Source organism: Pongo pygmaeus, chromosome 19 (assembly GCF_028885625.2).
Source record: "Pongo pygmaeus isolate AG05252 chromosome 19, NHGRI_mPonPyg2-v2.0_pri, whole genome shotgun sequence".
In the NCBI taxonomy this organism is placed as follows: domain Eukaryota; kingdom Metazoa; phylum Chordata; class Mammalia; order Primates; family Hominidae; genus Pongo; species Pongo pygmaeus.
Window position 1 is genome coordinate 46,166,825 of NC_072392.2, and position 19,293 is coordinate 46,186,117.

General features: G+C 39.2%; 1 protein-coding gene across 6 annotated transcripts in view; it reads left to right on the forward strand.

The window, feature by feature from the left end:
- Positions 1-3,127: 3,127 nt before the first annotated feature.
- Positions 3,128-19,293, forward strand: part of NSRP1 (nuclear speckle splicing regulatory protein 1) — a 66,831-nt gene continuing 50,665 nt past the window's right edge. For 2 of the 6 annotated variants that reach the window (XM_063656117.1, XM_054458196.2), the window contains exons 1-2: positions 3,540-4,001; positions 4,718-4,811. Coding sequence is in view for 2 of the 6 variants with exons in the window: in XM_054458192.2 (XP_054314167.1) it covers positions 3,514-3,533; positions 3,972-4,001; positions 4,718-4,811 (144 nt within the window). In the remaining 4 variants the exon portion in view is untranslated. The other 4 variants (XM_054458192.2, XM_054458193.2, XM_063656118.1 and 1 more) reach the window with 4 other exon arrangements.

Consider the following 19,293-nt stretch of genomic DNA (forward strand, 5'->3'; position numbering starts at 1 on the left):
TTTCCTTGCTTCTGAGTCAGCTACTTTCAATTCTTTTTGCTCAGGAGTTGGTAAACAGCTCATTGGCCAAATCTGGCCAGCTGTCTGGTATGGTAAATAAAGTTTTATTGGAATAGCTATGCCCATGTCTATGGCTGCTTTCACATTACCAGGGCAGAGTTGAGTAGTTGCCACAAAAACTGTATGGGTCACATGGACTAAACTATTTGCTACCTGACTGCAGAAAAAGTTTGCCAACCCCTATTTTAGCTGTGGTTTTGACATTTACCTCTATATTGTTAAATTACATGCTTGTGTGGCTACTTTTGTTTTTCCGATTTAGGCAATATCTATTAATCTCCCAGTATACAATACAAAGATTTAGCTCCTTCCTCAGCATACATACACACACGCTTCCCATCCATTCTTCCCAATATTATTACATGGTAATGTAATCAGAATAGATCAATATTCAGTGTTTATATTATCACGATTATGTATGCTATTTAGAGCTTAGCCATGCTGTAAATTACAATTATTTTCCATTCCTGTACATCCTTTTGCTTTCCCTAGAGTTAATGTCAAAAGAAAACTGGAGTGCTATAATATCACACAAGTAGATTTCAGAGCAAAGAATATTATAACGATAAAGGTTATTTGATAATGAAAAGTCGATTAAGAAGACATTACAATCTTAAACCTATTAACAGAGCTTCAAAATACATGAAGCTAAAACTGATAGAACTTGAAGTCTATAGACATAAAATGGTTACCTAGGACTGGGGGATTTGGAGGAAAATAGGAGTGACTAATAGGTACATGGTTTCTTTGTTGGGTATTAAAAATAATCTAAAATTGGCCAGGCGCAGTGGCTCACACCTGTGATCCCAGCACTTTGGGAGGCTGAGGCGGGTGGATCACCTGAGGTCAGGGGTTTGAGACCACCCTGGCCAACATGGAGAAACCCTGTCTCTACTAAAAATACAAAAATTAGCTGGGTGTGGTGGCGGGCGCCTGTAATCCCAGCTATTTAGGAGGCTGAGGCAGGAGAATCGCTTGAACCCAGGAGGCTTGAACCCAGGAGCTTGCATTGAGCTGAGATGCACCATAGCTCTCCAGCCTGGGAAACAGAGTAAGGCTCTGTCTCAAAAAAAAAAAAAAAATCTAAAATTGATTCTGGTGAGGGTAGTACAACTATGACTATACTAAACATACAACTTGACTATATTAAACACCACTGAATTGTACACTTTAAATGAACGAATTGTATGATATGTGAATTATCGCTCAATAAAACTTTTAAAAAATATTTTAAAAATATTATACTAGATAGAAATCTGAATCTATACAAAGACATGGAAACACCAGAAATGATAAATATGTGGGTAAACATATTTTTCCTATTCAAAAAAAATCTTTTCAAAAACGAAGTTGCTTTTTATAGCAAAAATAATTTATTGTGCATTTATGACATAGTGACAATAGCACAAAACTAGGAGATAAAATGGAAGTATACTTTTCTAAGCTTCTTATACTATACACAAAGTAGTAGATTCTTACTTTAAGGCAGATTGTGATAAGTTTAAGACATATATTAGAAACCCTAAAGCAACAGCTTAAATAACAAGCAAAGAAGTATGGTCAATAAACCAACAAAGGAGGCTGAAGAATGAAAATCATAAGCTGAATCACAGTTGGGAAAAATAGAAAACAAATAGCAATCATACTTTTTTTTTTTTTTGAGATGGGGTCTGGCTATGTTGTGCATGCTGGCCTCAACCTCCCAAAGTGCTGGGACTACAGGCCTGAGCCACCCCACCCAGCCTGCAATCATAGTCACTTTAATGAAATTTTAAGCATCCAAATTAAATGGAAGAGACTGTCAGACTGGATAAAAAAGCAAGACCCAACTATTTTCTGTCAACAAGTGATCCAATTTGAATATAAAATACACAAATAGGTGTATTTGTGTACCCATTAAAATGGGTTGAAAAAGATATACTATGCTAGCATTAATCAAAAGAAAGCTAGTTATATTGATAGCAGACCAAGCAGACAAAGAATAAAGGAATAAAGAGGGCCACTCTTAATGCGATAGAGGTTAATAGAGGTTAATGCAAGAGAACGTAACAATCCTAAATGTTTACATACCCAACTTAAAAATACATGACACAAACTGATAGAATTGAAAGGAGAAGCAAATTCACAATTATAGTTGGAGATTTCAACATCCTTATCTCAGTAACTGATCTCTTTGGCTGCTCTGAGACTAGCTGGGAATGAACCAAGAGTGAATGAGTGCACAGATGTGGGTAGAGTTTTCAAAAAGGTATCATATATGTGCCAGGCACGGTGGCTCATGCCCCCAGCACTTTGGGAGGCTGAGGCGGGTGGGTCACATGAGGTCAGGAGCTTGAGACCAGTCTGGCCAACATGGTGAAACCCTGCCTCTACTAAAAAAATACAAAAATTAGCCAGGCATGGTGGCGGACGCCTGTAATCCCAGCTACTCAGGAGGCTGAGGCAGGAGAATCGCCTGAACCTGGGAGGCGGAGGTTGCAGTGAGCCAAGATTATGCCACTGCACTCCAGCCTGGGCGACAAGAGCGAGACTACGTCTCAAAAAAAAAAAAAAAAAAAAAAAAAAAGTATCATATATGATCCTGATTCCTATACCCAATGGCCAATGAACAGTATTATTAATAATTTTGGTCCTTGGGCCGGGCGCGGTGGCTCATGCCTGTAATCCCAGCAATTTGGGAGGCCGAGTCGGGCGGATCACCTGAGGTCGGGAGTTCGAGACCAACCTGACCAACATGGAGAAACCCCGTCTCTACTAAAAATACAAAATTAGCCGGGCGTGGTGGCACATGCCTGTAATCCCAGCTACTCGGGAGCCTGAGGCAGGAGAATCGCTTGAACCCGGGAGGCGGAGGTTGAGGTAACCGAGTTCGCGCCTTTGCACTCTAGCCTGGGCAACAAGAGCGAAACTCCGTCTCAAAAAAAATTTTTTTTTAAAATAATAATTTTGGTCCTATGTAAGGTCTTATTAATGCACAGATTTTCATTTTTTGCCTAATTATCCTGAACCAGTTAAAGTGAACACTTGGAAGGGTGTAGGGGGAATATCGATAGCCATGGCAGTGGTTTTCAAACTTTATCAGAATTACCCGCTGGTTAAAATTCAGATAACTCGCTCCACTCCAAAGTTTCTGATTCGGCAGGTTTGGGGTGGGGCCCGAGAATTTGTCATTTTAACAGTATCTCCGGTGATGCTGATGCCGCTGGTCCCAGAACCACACACTGCGAACAACTGGCCTAGAACGTTGTCATTCCTTTCTCCTACAGATTTTGAGGCAGCCGGTGGGCTCCGAAACAAAACAGAGGTCACTGGATCCCATTCCCAGTACCATAGAAGTGACTCACACCAGCGATTCAACCGACAAGCAGGATCCGGGCCACCCAAAGCCGCGCGAGAGTTTACGTGACGTCATCGGCGCCAACGTCGGCCACGTTCAGCGGACACGGGAGCAAGATGGCGATTCCGGGCAGGCAGTGAGTGATCCGGGAGTTAGGGTCAGGCTGGGGGATGAGAAACTACGGCGACTGTGTCTTTGGCTGAGGAGTTTTAAATGCGCTGGAAGTGAAGGGACTGTGTCGTCAGGGGTAGAGACGGGAAAAAACGAGAAGTCCTGAGGAACATAGATTCCCCTCCCCCGTACATTTTCCCGGATGGAAGCCCGAAGTTTGAGGGAGAAACTTGTGAGGAAATAGAGGAAGTTAGGCTGAGGGGCAGAGAGCGAGACTTTTCTATTTTCCAAAAGCTCGGTCTGAGGCCCCTCAGTCTTGCTTCCTACCCCGCGCTTGAGTTTCTCCCCGCTTGGATGCTCTCAGGGGCAGTGTGAAGAGAGACAATTCCTGGCTTCCTTAGAGGGCCTTGTTCTCCTTGGCAGAAGCTCAAGTCCTGATTCCCGCCCTTCCTTCTCGTTTTAGGAATATTGTTCTGAGAAGCCACAGAAAAGGGTAGGCATATAGGAAATTGGGGTGTACGTTGCCGCAAAAGAGACAAATACTGTACGTACTTGAAAGTTTTACCTTTGATGTGTAATCCTTACTTTTGATGCGGACTCCCGTGATCTCCGCATCTTAAAGGCCAGAACGTGAGAAACTAAAGGAGTTGGATCTGATGGGATGGTTCTCTCAGATGCTCCGAGGCAAAGCACGTGATTTTAATAAAGTGTAATGCAAACTTGCCCCATGGCTGCTTGGGTTTCTCAGTTAATCTTTTAACTATCCAGTCAGTTCTTAGAAACTGTGTAAGTACACAGTAGGAAAAAACTAGCCATTTTCTTGACTGTTTAGACCACAAGGATAGTTGAAAGCATTTTAAAATCTTTAGTGGACATGAACTAAACTTTCCACTACACGTGTTTTTTTTAAAAAATGTTACTGTCACTTCGCCATCTTAAAACATTTCTGAACTTTTCATTTACTTCTCTTCTTTGATAAAAATGGTATTCGAGTTTGGCCCGTGTCCACAAATGATCACTTAGAGTAGTAATTATAGAATCTTACGGCATGTTAGAATTTTGAGATCACTGAGAAACAAAAACTGTTATGTGTTCATAAAGCTTATGACATGTTTTGATTTGGTAGCTTCATGTGGAAGAGGTAGTAGATGTATTTGTTAACATTTAAACATAAAGGTTTAATTTCTATTTCAAAAAAAATATATGCAGGTATGGGCTTATTTTGCCAAAGAAAACACAGCAGTTGCACCCTGTTTTGCAAAAACCATCAGTGTTTGGGAATGATTCTGATGATGATGATGAGGTAAGGAAATCTATGTTTTACTCGTGCATGGTTGGAAATGTAAATTTTTTAAAAATTGAACTTGTGACTCTGATACTTTTGCCTTTGTTATTTGTCAATACAGTGGAGTATAATTTACAGAACTGTCTAAAAGGAAGGTGTAAAGAAAGCAGCTCCACCGATTTTTTAAAGAGTTTTTCCCTCTAAAAGCTGCAAACTTTACCTTTAAACAAATACACGGTCTTTTCAGACTACTGAAATTGTCATAACAAAATTGTTGGTGTAAAGATCCCTAGGTATGAGTTATTAAGATGTCACCAATTTCTTACAAATTTTTATTAGCAAAGCAGTTTTTAATTTGTTAACCATGAGCTAAAATCACTATGTAACAGTTCTTAACAACGCTACTTTTTAATTCAGTGTCTGCCAAATTTAATTGCTCAGTTATAATCGGGGTAGTGAATAGTTACCCTTGATAGTACTACAATAACATCTAATATAAACATTTTCTATTTTAGCAGCCAAAACTTTTTCTGTGAAACCCACAGTTATATATCAGAAACAATCCCAAATGTGTGCTTTTCTTTTCTCTCTTTTTTTTTTTGAAACAGAGTCTTGCTCAGTTGCCCAGGCTGGAGTGCAATGCCGCGATCTCGGCTCATTGCAACCTCCGCCTCCTGGGTTCAAGCGATTCTCTTGCCTAATCTTCCTGAGTAGCTGGGATTACAGGCACCTGCCATCATGCCCAGCTAATTTTTGTATTTTTGTAGAGACAGGGTTTCACCATGTTGGCCGGGCTAGTCTTGAACTCCTGACCTCAGGTGATCCGCCTGCCTCAGCCTCCCAAAGTGCTGGGATTACAGGCGTAAGCCACTGCACCCAGTAAATGTGTGCTTTTCTAATACTCCCATCATGTTTTAATATTTTTTTCCTTTTTTTTTTTTTTTTGAGACAGAGTTTCGCTCTTGTTACCTGGGCTAGAGTGTGATGGTGCAGTCTTGGCTCACTGCAACCTCTGCCTCCCAGGTTCAAGTGATTCTCCTGCTTCAATCTCCCGAGTAGCTGGGGTTACAGGTGCCTGCCACCATGCCTGGCTAATTTTTATTTTTTATTTTTTGTATTTTTAGTATTTTTAGTATTTTTAATATTTTTTGTATATTTAGTAGCTTTTCCTGCCTCAGCCTCCTGAGTAGCTGGGATTACAGGTGCCCCACCACCATGCCCAGCTAATTTTTATATTTTTAGGAGAGACGGGGTTTCACCATGTTGGCCAGACTGGTCTTGAACCTAACCTCAGGTGATCCACTTGCCTCGGCCTCCCAAAGTGTTGGGATTACAGGCATGAGTCACCATGACCAGCCTCTTTTTTTTTTTTTGAGTTGGAGTCTCCCTCTGTCGCCCAGGCTGCAGTGCAGTAGTGCGATCTCAGCTCACTGCAACCTCTGCCTCTTGGGTTCAGGCGATTCTCCTGCCTCAGCCTGCTGAGTAGCAGGGATTACAGGAACACACCACCACGCCTGGCTAATTCTTGTGTTTTTAGTAGAGGTGGGACTTCACCATGTTGATCAGGCTGGTCTCGAACTCCTGACCTCAGATGATCCATCCACCTTGGCCTCCCAAAGTGCTGGGATTACAGGCATGACCCACTGTGCCTGGCCGGTTTTCAGTTTTTATTATATAATAGCATGGGTGGATAATTGAACATATTTGATATTTCTTTGCTACTTTTGAAGACATTGGCTCTGTATGGCTCACAGTTTTTAAAAATTGAGGTATAATTTACATATAAAATTCTCAGATTTTAAGTGTACAGCTTGATGATTTTTGACAAATGTATATGCCCCAATCAAGATTTAGAACATTTCCCTCTCTCCCAAAAGGCTTTCCATACCCTCCTGCAGTTAGTCTACCTCCCCACTTGCTACCCCAGACAAATGCGCGTGTTTTTTTATCACTAGATTAGTTTTGCCTGTTACAGAATTTCATATAAAAAAAATCATACAGTATGTACTCTTTTATGTCTGACTTACTCCACTCAGTGTAATGCCAGATTTATCCATGTAGTTGTAGAATCACATTTTTCTTAAAATGGATTTTTTCCCCCTTAACAGTGACTTAAGTTTTTCTTCCATTTTTCTGTTTTTATTTCTTCATAAAATATTAGAATAATTGACCATAAGAAATGAATCAAGGTTACTAGTTAAATCTCCATTTCTGTGTAGCCAACTAGAATATTTTCAAATGGAAAATTACTAATTACAACTTCTGAATTTTTAATTATGTTGTTGCATTAGTAAATATTTAATACCTACAATAGGTTAAGAGTTGATCAGTTTTGCACCTGTAGCCTATGTACTTTTTATTATGCGGTACCCTTTTAACAGTTTTTTTTGGGACCTTATATAGTGTTGCTTTTAACCAGTGTCTAGTGGGGAAGACAGACATGTGAACATGAATATAAAGCAGACTGAAATTTGAAAAGGAAACTAATATACTGAGGATTCCTGTGTGCTCATTATACTTTATTTGATCTTCAGGATCACTCTGATGTATTATTATTCCCATTTTACAGGTCAGAAAATTGAAGCTCAGGTTAAGTAATTTGTTCAAGGCCATGTGGCTGATAAATAAGTGGCAAGACTGGGATTTGAACACAGGCCTATCTGACCTTCAAACCTATACTATTCTTCTGTCTTGCCTTGTTTTAACAGTAGCGTTACAGAATGTGAATGAAACATAGAGAATGAAATGATTCACTTTGTTGCAGGAAAATCAAGGCAGGAATAAGCATTTAAATAACATTCAAGGCTGGTTTAGATTTAAATAGGCAAAAATAGAGGTGAAATAATTTCATTTGGGAGAGAACAGCAAGAAATACAGAATGGCATACAAGTACAAGGCATTTTTGTGGAATAATGTGGCTGGAGAAGAGGGTAAATAGGAAAAAATGTTGCAGATGAGGTTGTAACAGGATTGGGCCAGATTGTGGAGTACCTTAAATTTTTCGTATAAAATTTCAACTTTATATTTTCAAGTAGTTTTTGAGTAATTCGGTGATATTATCACACTTTTGGGAAGATAACTCTTGAATTGTAAAGCAAAGAAAGGGAGAAATGAGAGATGAGTTTCAAAATGCTTGTTAGAAGGCTTTTTTAGTAGTTCAGGTGAGAGATCTCAACCTAGGTTGAGGTCAATGGAAATGAATGGGGAAAAATGTGAGAGATACCACAGAAATAAGTAGGACCTGGCAGCCACATTGAATATATGGGAAAGAGATGAGTCCTGATGCAAGATCTTTTTTTTTTTTGTCATCATTTTCCCTTGTTTAAAAAAAATATATAATTCACACGCTGTATACTTTACAGTGCTCTTTCATAACTAGTCAACAATTTAAGCAACAATTAAATTATTAGTGCTGTGGAAAATATAGAAGAAAGATAATTTCTTATTCCCCTCCTGAGGAGAGCATTTGATACACCTGGGAAGGAGCTGCTATGAAGCCAATTTATCTGTTCTTTTTATCAATTCAGCAGCATTTAAGATCAGATTTTTCTCTCTAGTGGTCCAGCAGAGGGAGCCCTAGCACATGAATTGTTTTCATTTTTTGCTTGCATCCAGGGTTAGTTTAGTGGGAAAGTGGTAGTCTATCCCTTTTAATTATAATTTAAGCAGTTCCTCCTTTCTTTTTTTGAGACAGAGTCTGGCTCTGTCATCCAGGCTGGAGTGCAGTGGCGCGATCTCGGGTCACTGCAGCCTCCACCTCCCAAGTTAAAGCAATTCTTGTGCCTCAGCCTCCCAAGTAGCTGGGATCACAGGCGTTCGCCACCAGACCCAGCTAATTTTTGTATTTTTTGTAGAGATGGGGTTTTGCCATGTTGACCAGGCTGGTCTTGAACTCCTGGCCTCAAGGGATCTGCCTGCCTCAGCCTCCCAAAGTGCTGTGATTGCAGGCGTGAGCCACCATGCCCGGCCTAGTAGATCCTCTTTTTCAAATTGTCAGAATAAGTTAGAAATAATTATCATTTTGGGAGAGATGGTTGGGGGGCGGGGTGAAAGTTTTTACACCATATGAGTAAGAAAGCATATTCTGATGCTGCTATCAATTCATAAGTGAGTGGTTTTGCTGTCATAATTTTCCGGTCTCACTGTCACCATATTCATTCTTTTCTGTTGGATTATTTTAGTTGTTTCATAACTAGTTTCCTTATTATCTGTCTCCTCAAATTATTTATGATATTGTCAGATTGATCTTCCTAAAGCACAGTTATAATCACTGATCCTCAGTCCTGAACGTAATTATATTTAAAATCTAAACTGCTAATCTTGACTTTGAAAACCTTCTCTATGCTTTGCCCCTAGAATGCTTACTAGCATTTTCTCCTAACTGTTCCTCCATAAAAAGTACACTTTCGTGCTTGCAGTTTTTCACAGCTCTGCTTTTCTTTACACTGGAATTCTTCTCCCCATTTTTTTAATGTCCAAATTATAGCCATCCTTCAAAACCCAGTGCAAAAGCTACTTCTTTCAAGATACTTTCTTTGATTTTCCTCACTGGAAAGAATCTGTTCCTTTTTCTTACACTCTTTACCTTTCTTATTTCATTTAGCTTTTAAAAGCTTGCATTATAAGTTGTTTACATACATGTCTTGTCACTGTACTAGATAAAGTATGAGCTCTATGAGTTAGGATCTGGCCATCTAGCCTAGCTTCGTTTTTATTTTTTGAAACAGAGTCTCGCTCTGTTTCCCAGGCTGGAGTGCAGTGGCGCGATTTCGGGTCACTGCAACCTCCGCTTCCCAGCCTGAGCGATCTTTTAGCCTTTGCCTCCTGAGTAGCTGGGACCACTCTCGGCTCATTTTTGTATTTTTTTGTAGAGACAGGGTTTCGCCATGTTGCCCAGGCGGGTCTCAAGCTCTTGAGCTCAAAGTAAAACGCCCACCGTGGCCTCCCAAAGTGCTAGGATTACAAGTGTGAGCCACCATGCCTGGCCTAGGCTAGCTTCTAAAAATCAGTAAGATTATTTATTCAGGTGTTTCAGCTGTCTGTATTGTAAAGATCCAGATAGTAAATGTTTTAGGCCTTGCAGGGCAACTGTACAACTTCAGTCTCAGTGTGAAAGCAGCCATTAGGCAATATGTAAATTATAAGCATGAGTAATAAATGTGTTTCAATAAAATTTTATTTACAAAAATGGAGATGGGCTGTATTTGACACATAGCCTACAACTTGCTGACCACCGGTCTGTATGATTGTTCTCAAAAGTATTTTTGATAACAGATATTTAATGAGTGTTGTTAAGTGACCAAAACGGTTAGATGTTGCATGACAGATTAAACATAGAACTTGTTTTTAGATGTTTATCTATGATAAATGCCTGCCCATTTTGCAGAGCATAATGAATTTTCCTTTTAATGTCGGCAATTGAAATGTTTATTCCTAAACAGTGGTATACTTGTGAAATCTAGTTTTGTAACATAATTTATATGCCATTAAGAGATATGATGTATACAATCTGAAAACTGTTGCACTTTTTTTGGAGACAAGATTTTGCTCTGCTGCCCAGGCTGGAGTGCAGTGGTATGATCACGGCTCACTGCAACCTTGACCTTCTGGGCTCAAGTGATCCTCTCACTTAAACACTCCAGTAGCTGGCACCACAGGGATATGCCACCACATCTGGCTAATTTGTTTATTTTTTGTAGAGACAGGGTCTCCCTGTGTTTCCCAGGCTGGTCTTAGACACCTGGCCTCAAGTGATCCTCATGCCTCAGCCTCCCAAAGTGTCGGGATTATAGGTGTGAACTACTGTAACTGGCCTAGTTGTTGCTTTTGGATAAAGAGACAAAACTTTTTAACCACTTTAAAAGAGAGTATTAAGTTTAGATAGCTAAAATTTATTAACTTACTTTTACATTTTATTTAATTTACATTACTTATTATTTTTTTCATTTTTTGAGACAGGATCTTGCTCTTTCACCCAGGCTGGAGTACAATTTGTGCAGTCGCAACTCATGGCATCCTCAACCTCCCAGGCCAAAGCACGCCTCTCATCTCAGCCTCCCAAGTAGCTGGGACCACAGGCACACACCACCATGCCTGGCTAATTTTTTAATTTATTTTTTGTAGAGACAGAGTCTCACTGCGTTGCCCAGGCTACTCTTGAACTCCTGGGCTCAAGTGATCCACCTGCTTTGGCCTCCCAAAGTGTTGGGATTATAGGTGTGAGCCACTGCACCTGGCTGTGAACTTAGTATGTATATATATGTATATGAAGTTATATATATATATAAAATTATATGTATGAAATTACTCAGAAGCCATGGCATAGTCCTTTTATAGGTTAAGCGTTTATAGAAATTATAAGGGAAATATTAAAACCCTAGCAGAAGAAAAAGAGGAAAACACATTTAGAGACAAATATAGAAAAAATAGAAATATCTAATGAACATTAAAAATACTCCATTTTACTATAAGAAATGTAAACTTAGGACAATAGTGAGCTACCATTTTTTGCCATCATATTAGCCAAATACTTTTTAAAAATGAAATGGCAAGATTTTTGTGAAATTGCACTAGAATTTTTGTTATAAATTGATGCACATTTTTGGAAGCAGATGGACCTCTTCTGGAAAGCAATTGCAAAAATTAGTATAAATCTTTTAAAAGTTGACTATTGTTTACCCAATGTTATCAGTCAGGAGACAGAAACCTTGCCAATATTTTCCTTTCTAAAATTTTGTCTTGGAATTGTCAGAAATTGATATAAAATATTTTTAGGTATTCAAAAGCATTTATCTTGGGTCTCTTTATGATCGCAAAAACTTAAGACCAGTCCAACTTTCAACAATGAAAGCATGAGTAAGTAAAGTGTGTGCAATACTACGGCTATTACATTCATCATGAAATAACATTTAGTGAAAAAATATATACAAATTTGTTATAGATAAAAGGAAAAAAGACAGTAAAGAAAGCATTTCATATTAATGGTAGTTATCTTTGTATGGCAGACGATGAGTGGTTTTTTTGTTTTTTTGTTTTTTTAATTTGTAGAGATGGGGGGGGGTCTCGCTATAGTGCCCAGGCTCATTTTGAACTCCAGGCCTCAAGTGATCCTCCTGCCTTGGTGTCCCAAAGTGCTGGGATTACAGGTGTGAGCCACCACGCCTGGCATAGTTTTTTTTTTTTTTTATACTTTTCTGTATTTTCAACTATTTTTTAAGAAAAATTATGATGAATTTTAAGGATTTCCCATAGTGTATTTAGTTTCCAAATCATATTAAAATGTAAAAAGAAATAACACATTTTATCTGATAGAAGACTAGGAGAGAAAATATTGGGGCATTTTAAAAACATGAAGTAAGATGAAATAAGCAGGATACAAAATTGAATACCTACGGTTGTACAATGCTATAGGTGCACAGATAAGTAAAAAATAATAAATGAAAATGGTTACTTTTTAGCATGGTAGTGTGAGTTTTTTTTCAAAATCATATTATTATTTTGTTATAATTTTGACGAATACAAGGAAGTGAGTGCTTAAAAAAAAAGATAACCATAATTGTGTATTCCCAAAGTAAGAAGCATTATTAGCAAGTTACAGGATTACATAAGTGTATACACTTCGTTCCTTTCACTATTTCTTAATATTTCTCCTCTTTAATCTTTTTAAAAATTTTCCTGAAAAAGTAAGTTGAAGGTTTGGTTTTCCTAATGAAAAATTAATCTTATTTTAGCTGGAAGCCTGTTTGGCTTACTATTGGTAAGAAAAAGTTAGAATTTTGATCTATCTGAACATTACAGTACATCCAAATCAATAAAATGTTTTAGTTGTGGTTTTTCATCAGTTTTAATCAGATAATGTCTTACTTCTCTAGGTATAGTCTAGTATAGTTCAAATAAAAAGACAGTTGTACATAAGACAAAGCATATTGTGAAAATGTTGGGAAATTTAGGTTATTTTAATGATGGCTAAGAATTTGTGAACTTTTCTCATATGCTGTTACACTGAATTACTAGTAAATTCATGGTACCGAGTATATCAGAGTATAAACAGTAAGGGATTTAAAGTAATTGTGCAGTTTGCTAAAATTTCATCCTTAACCTACTGGCTAAGAGTGAAAAAGCGAGAAGAGAGAAAAGGAAAAGGATGGAACTAAGACATTTCTATTAGAAGTGGGGAGATGGCAAGAGAATTCTGTCCTCATTTTTCTTTTTCTTTTTTAAAATATTTCATTTTGAGACAGGGACTCACTGTTGTCCAGGCTAGAGTGCAGTGGCTCTGTCACAGCTCACTGTAGCCTCAACCTCCTGGGCTCAAGCAATTCTCCCACCTCAGCCTCCCAAGTAGCTGAGACTACGGTCATGCACTACCATGCCTGCCTAATTTTTTTGTATTTTTTTGTTGAGACAGAGTCTCACTATGTTGCCCAGCTTGTTCTGGAGCCCTTGGCTTCAAACGATCCTCCTGCCTCAGCCTCTCAAAGTACTGGGATTAGAAGTGTGAGCCACCATGCCCAGCCTCCACTAGTCTTTTTAACCATTGTTTTCCATTTCTGAGGTCTTTGACTTAATTTCATAGTTTTTCAACATGTGCTCATTGGGGCATTATTTCTTAAGTTTTTGATTGTTAAAGAATGCTTGCCCATTGCTTTTGTCACTTAAATATCTACTTGATTGGGTGTAATATTTCTAGAATAACAATTTATTTCAAAATCTTACAGACATTAGTCATTTTTTCTGGTACTTAATGTTCTTATCAGGAAGTACAACACTATAGTTTCTTTTATCCCTACTTCTAGACTTTTTAAAATTGGCTTGGACTACTGGAGAGTATATTCTTTATAGTCTTTTTAATTCAATGTGTCTTGCTGCAAATAATATTGAGTTGTTTTTTCCAGGAATACATTGTTGCTTTTTCTCTAAATATTTAGCTTTTTCTTCATTTCATTGAAATTTACTGTCATCCATGTGCTGGGTTATAACATTTTGGAGGATCATCTTTGTCTTTCATATCATCGTCATGCATTTATTAATGCATTCAACAGATATTTATTGATCACTTGCCCTGTGCCAGTGAAACATAACAAAAGCCACTGCCTTTGTGGCACTTACATTCTCAAGGTGGTGGTGGTGGGGGGTGATAAGTAATTAACAAAGCAGATAAGTTACATGTGAATTTAGAAGATTACAGAGCTGTGAAAAAGTAGAGCAGGGTAAGGAGAATTCAACAGGTATTTAGGGAAATTACTCAGTCTGTGTCTTTTTCTCTCTACTAACTAAGATTAAACTTTTGTCAGTGTTTCAGTTATAGCTTTTCTGTTTCTTACTGTTTCTAATTTATTTATTAGCTCTATTGGTGTTATTTTAGTCTTCAATATATTTTCTTTAGCTCTACAGTTTTTCTGTCTTTTATTGTCCTCTCATCTGAATATTAACTTTTAAAATTTAATTAGTAATCTTATTTTGAAAGAGTTTGACAGGGAAGAGAGAGAGGAAGAGATGGAAATGATAGTTTGAAGATACACAGGTATACCTCACTGATATTGTGGGTATGATTCCAGACCACTGCAATAAAGTAAATATCTCAGTAAAGCAAGTCATGTAAGTTTTTTGTTTCCTAGTGTATATAAAAGTTATGTTTATGCTATGCTGTAGTTTTTAAAGTGTGTAATAGCATTATAGCTAAAAAAATGCGTATACCATAATTTTAAAATACTTTATGCTAAAAAATGCTAATGATCATGTGAGCCTTTAGCCAGCAATAATCTTTTTGCTGGTGGAGGGTTTTATCTCAATGTTAATGGTTGCTGACTGATCAGGTGATGTTTGCTGAAGGCTGGGTGGCCGTAGCAATTTCTTAAGACAAAAATGAAGTTTGCTGCATTGATTGACTCTTCCTTTAATGAATTATTTCTTGGTAGCATGTGATGCTGTTTGATAGCATTTACCCACAGTGGAACTTTAAAAATTGGAGTCAGTCCTCTCAAATCCTGCTGCTGTTTTATCAACTAAGTTTATATAATCTAAATTCTTTGTTGTCATTTCAACAGTGCTCACGTCGTCACCATGAGTAGATTCTATATAAAGAAACCAGTGCAAGGCCAGGCGCGGTAGTTCACACTTGTAATCCCAGCACTTTGGGAGGCCAAGGCGGGCGGATCACAAGGTCAGGAGATCGAGACCATCCTGGCTAACATGGTGAAACCCCGTCTCTACTAAAAATACAAAAAATTAGCCGGGCATGGTGGCGGGTGCCTGTAGTCCCAGCTACTCCAGAGGCTGGGGCAGGAGAATGGTATGAACCCGGGAGGCAGAGCTTGCAGTGAGCTGAGATCGTACCACTGCACTCCAGCCTGGGCGACAGAGCAAGACTGTCTCAAAAAAAAAAAAAAAAAAGAAGAAGAAACCAGTGTAGTGGCTCATGCCTATAATCCCAGCACTTTGGGAGACTGAAGTAGGTGAATCACCTGAGGTCAGGAGTTCAAGACCAGCCTGGCCAACGTGGTGAAACCCCGTCTCTACTAAAAAATAAAAAAGTTAGCCAGTTGTGGTGGCACGCACCTGTAATCCCAGCTACTCAGACGACTGAGGCAGGAGAGTCACATGAACCCAGGAGGTGGAGGTTGCAGTCAGTCGAGATCATGCCACTGCACTGCAGCTTGGGCCACAGAGCGAGACGGTCTCAAAAAGAAAAGAAACCATTTTCTTTGCTCATTCAGTAGAAGAAATTTGTCATCAATTCAAGTTTAATAATGAGATTGTCATCAATTCAAGTTTTATCATGAGGAGTTCAGTCACATCTTCAGACTCCATTTGTAATTCTAGTTCTCTTGCTATTTCTACCCCATCTGCAGCCACTTCATCTACTGAAGTCTTGAAGCCCTCAAAGTCCTTCATGAGGGTTGGAATCAGCTTCTTCCAAACTCATGTTAATGATGTTTGGCCTCCACCCATGAATCACAGGTGTTCTTAATGGCTTCTAGACTGTTGAATTTCTTTCAGAAGGTTTTCAGTTTACTTGCCCACATCTATCAGAGGAACACTGTCTGTGGAAGCTGTAGAGTTTATGAAATGTTTTTTTTTTTTTGAGACAAGGTCTTGCCTTGTCACTCTGGCTGGAGTGCAGAGGTGCGATCTTGGTTCACTGCAACCTCTGTCCCCTGGGCTCAAACGATCCTTGCACCTCAGCCTCCCGAGTAGCATGGGCCACAGGCACTCACCACCACACCCAGCTATTTTTTTTTTTTTTTTTGTAGAGATGGGTCTCACCATGTTGCCCAGTGTGGTCTCAAACTCCTGAGCTCAAGCAGTCTACCTGCCTTGGCTTCCCAAAGTGTTGGGGTTACAGGTATGAGCCACCACACCTGGCCTTGAAATGTATTTCTTAAATAAGACTTGAAGGTCAGAATTACTCCTTGAACCATTTGCTCCAGAATGGATAGTGTGTTGATAGGCCTGAAAACAACATTTGTCTCCTTGTACATCTCTGTCAGAGCTCTTGATAACCTGATGCATTGTCAGTGAGCAGTATTTTGAAAGGAATCTTTTTTTTCAAGCAGTGGGTCTCCATGACGGGATTAAAATATTCAGTAAACCAAGCTGTAAACAGATGTGCTGTCATCTAGGCTTTGTTGTTTCATTTATAGAGCACAGGCAAGTAGATTTAGCATAATTCTTAAGGGCCCTAGTGTTTTTCAAATTGTCAATGAGAGTCAGCCTTTGAAGCTTTGAAGCCAAGCGTTGACTTCTCTTGGGCTTTGAAAGTCCTAGATGGCATCCTCTTCCAATAGAAGGCTGTTATGTCTACATTGAGAATCTGTTGTTTAATGTAGCCACTTTCATTGATGGTTCCAGTTAGGTTTTCTGGATAACTTAACTGCAGCTTCTAAATTGGCTTAAGGGAACATTGTGGCTAGTTTGATCTTCTCTTCAGACTACTAAAATTCTCTCCATATCAGCAATAAGGCTGTTTGCCTTCTTATCATTCGTGTGTTCACTGGAGTAGCAACTTTTAATTTCCTTCAATAACTTTTCCTTTGCATTCAGAACTTGACTGTTTGACTGCAAGAAGCCTAGCTTTCGGCCTGTCTCGCCTTTCAGCTTGCCTTCCTCAATCAGCTTAATCATTTCCAGCTTTTGATTTAAAGTAAGAAACCTGCTACTCTCTCTTTCACTTGAACACTTAAAGGCCATTGTAGGGTTATGAGTTGACCTAATTTCAGTATTGTTGCGTCTCAGGGAATAGGAAGGCCTGAGGAGAGGGAGAAGAGAGGACAACACCGGTTGGTGGAGCAGTCAGTCAGAAAACACACAACATTTATCAGTTAAGTTACCCGTTTTATCTGGGCATGGTATGTGGCTTCCCCAAACAGATACAATAATAACACCAAAGATTGTTGATTACAGATCATTGTAACATGTAATAATGAAAAATTTTGAAATATTGTGAGAATTACCAAAATGTGACACACTGACATGAAGTGAACACATGCTGTTGGAAAAATGGCACTGATAGACTTACTCAATGCTGGGTTGCCACACATCTTCAATTTGTAATAAAACATCTGTGAAGCACAATAAAACAAGGAATGCCTATAATGGTACGGTCATTGTAATTTTCCTTTTTGTTGTTGTCTTAGGATAGAGATAATTTGTGCAGGTTTTGGCTGAAAGAGAAGCAGCTGAGGAAAAATGAGAGATTTTACAGCTAAGGAAACTAGGGTGTCAAGAAGTTAACTGATCCATAGCACACACAGAGTACTTAGATAATAGAGCTAAATTTTGAATCCAGGTCTGCCTGATTCAAGTCCATGCTTTTAAACAATGTAATGTACTCCCTCTGAGAGTTAGTTTGTTCATAATGGAATTTCCAAAGTTTCAGAGAATGGATTTCAGAAACAATAGAAAAAGGGTTAGTAGGGGACTGGCAAAGATCAGGTTGACTTCAAAGGGTCAATCTTGTTTATTATTTGGAAAGGGAACACAAATAGAAGTTGTGTTCAAGTGTGCTTTTTATCATGTGAAATTACACAACTTTGCCTTCCAGTGACCTAGGAATATTTTGAGGAGATTAGGCTATATTTAATTTTCAAAAAAATTGACATCCCATTGTCTGGAGATATACATACATATATATATATATATATATATATATATATATTTTTTTTTTTTTTTTTTTTTTTTTTTAACAGTCTATCCCAAGGGTTTTCAATGGGTATGTTGCTACTTCAAGAGGAAATTCAGAAATTTGTGGAGTGGCTTTTGCTTGTCATAATTGTTGTATTTATTTCTTTCTTTATTTGAGACAGGGTCTTACTCTGTCTCCCAGGCTGGAGTGAAGTGGTGCAGTCACAGCTCACTGCAACCTCTGCGTCCAGGACTCAAGCTTTCCTCCCATTTCAGCCTGCTGAGTAGCTGGGACTACAGGCATGTGCCACCATGCCCAGCTAATGTCTGTATTTTTTTTGTAGAGACAGGATTTCACTATGTTGGCCCAGGCTGGTCTTGAACTCCTGGGGCTCAAGTGATCTGCCCACTTCGGCCTCCCAAAGTGCTGGAACTGTAGGTGTGAGCCACCATGCCTAGCACTTATCAGAGTTAACTTAGGTAGGCTGGTGTTGGCACCATTTTTTTGTTTTGTTTTGTTTTTAAGACGGAGTCTTACTCTGTCGCCCAGGCTGGAGTGCAGTGGCGCGATCTCGGCTCACTGCAAGCTCCACCTCCCAGGTTCACGCCATTCTCCTGCCTCAGCCTCCGGAGTAGCTGGGACTACAGGCACCCGCCACCACGCCCAGCTAATTTTTTCGTATTTTTAGTAGAGACGGGGTTTCACTATGTTAGCCAGGATGGTCTCGATCTCCTGACCTAGTGACCCGCCTCAGCCTCCCAAAGTGCTGGGATTACAGGCGTGAGCCACCGTGCCCGGTGTTGGCACCAGTTTTTGATGAGGACCAGGGGTGGTAGATACTGTGCATCTCATGCCCCCATTCATATAGGTGAAATCCCTCTGAACATGCATATAGATGAAAAACTGCTTATTGTATTTTATTTCATTTTTGTGATCATGGCCCACTGTAGCCTTGACGTCCCAGGCTCAAGTGGTGGCTCATGCCTGTAATCCCAGCACTTTGGTAGGCCAAGGCGGGTGGATCACCTGAGGTCAGGAGTTTGAGACCATCCTGGCCAACATGGTGAAACCCCATCTCTACTAAAAATACAAAAATTAGCTGGGTGTGGTGGTGCACATCTGTAGTCCCAGCTGCTCGGGAGGCTGAGGCAGGAGAATTGCTTGAATCTGGGAGGCAGAGCAAGACTCTGTCTCAAAATTAAAAACAAAAAACAAAAAGAGTATTGGGTATGATACGATTGAGAACTACCAGTCTGGGCTTTCCCCACTGACATAAAATGGCTCATTTATTGTATGTTAAATTTCCATAAATATGTAGATTTGTTTCTTTGGACTATTCTGTTTCATTTTTTTTTTTATTTAATCCTGCTTCAATAC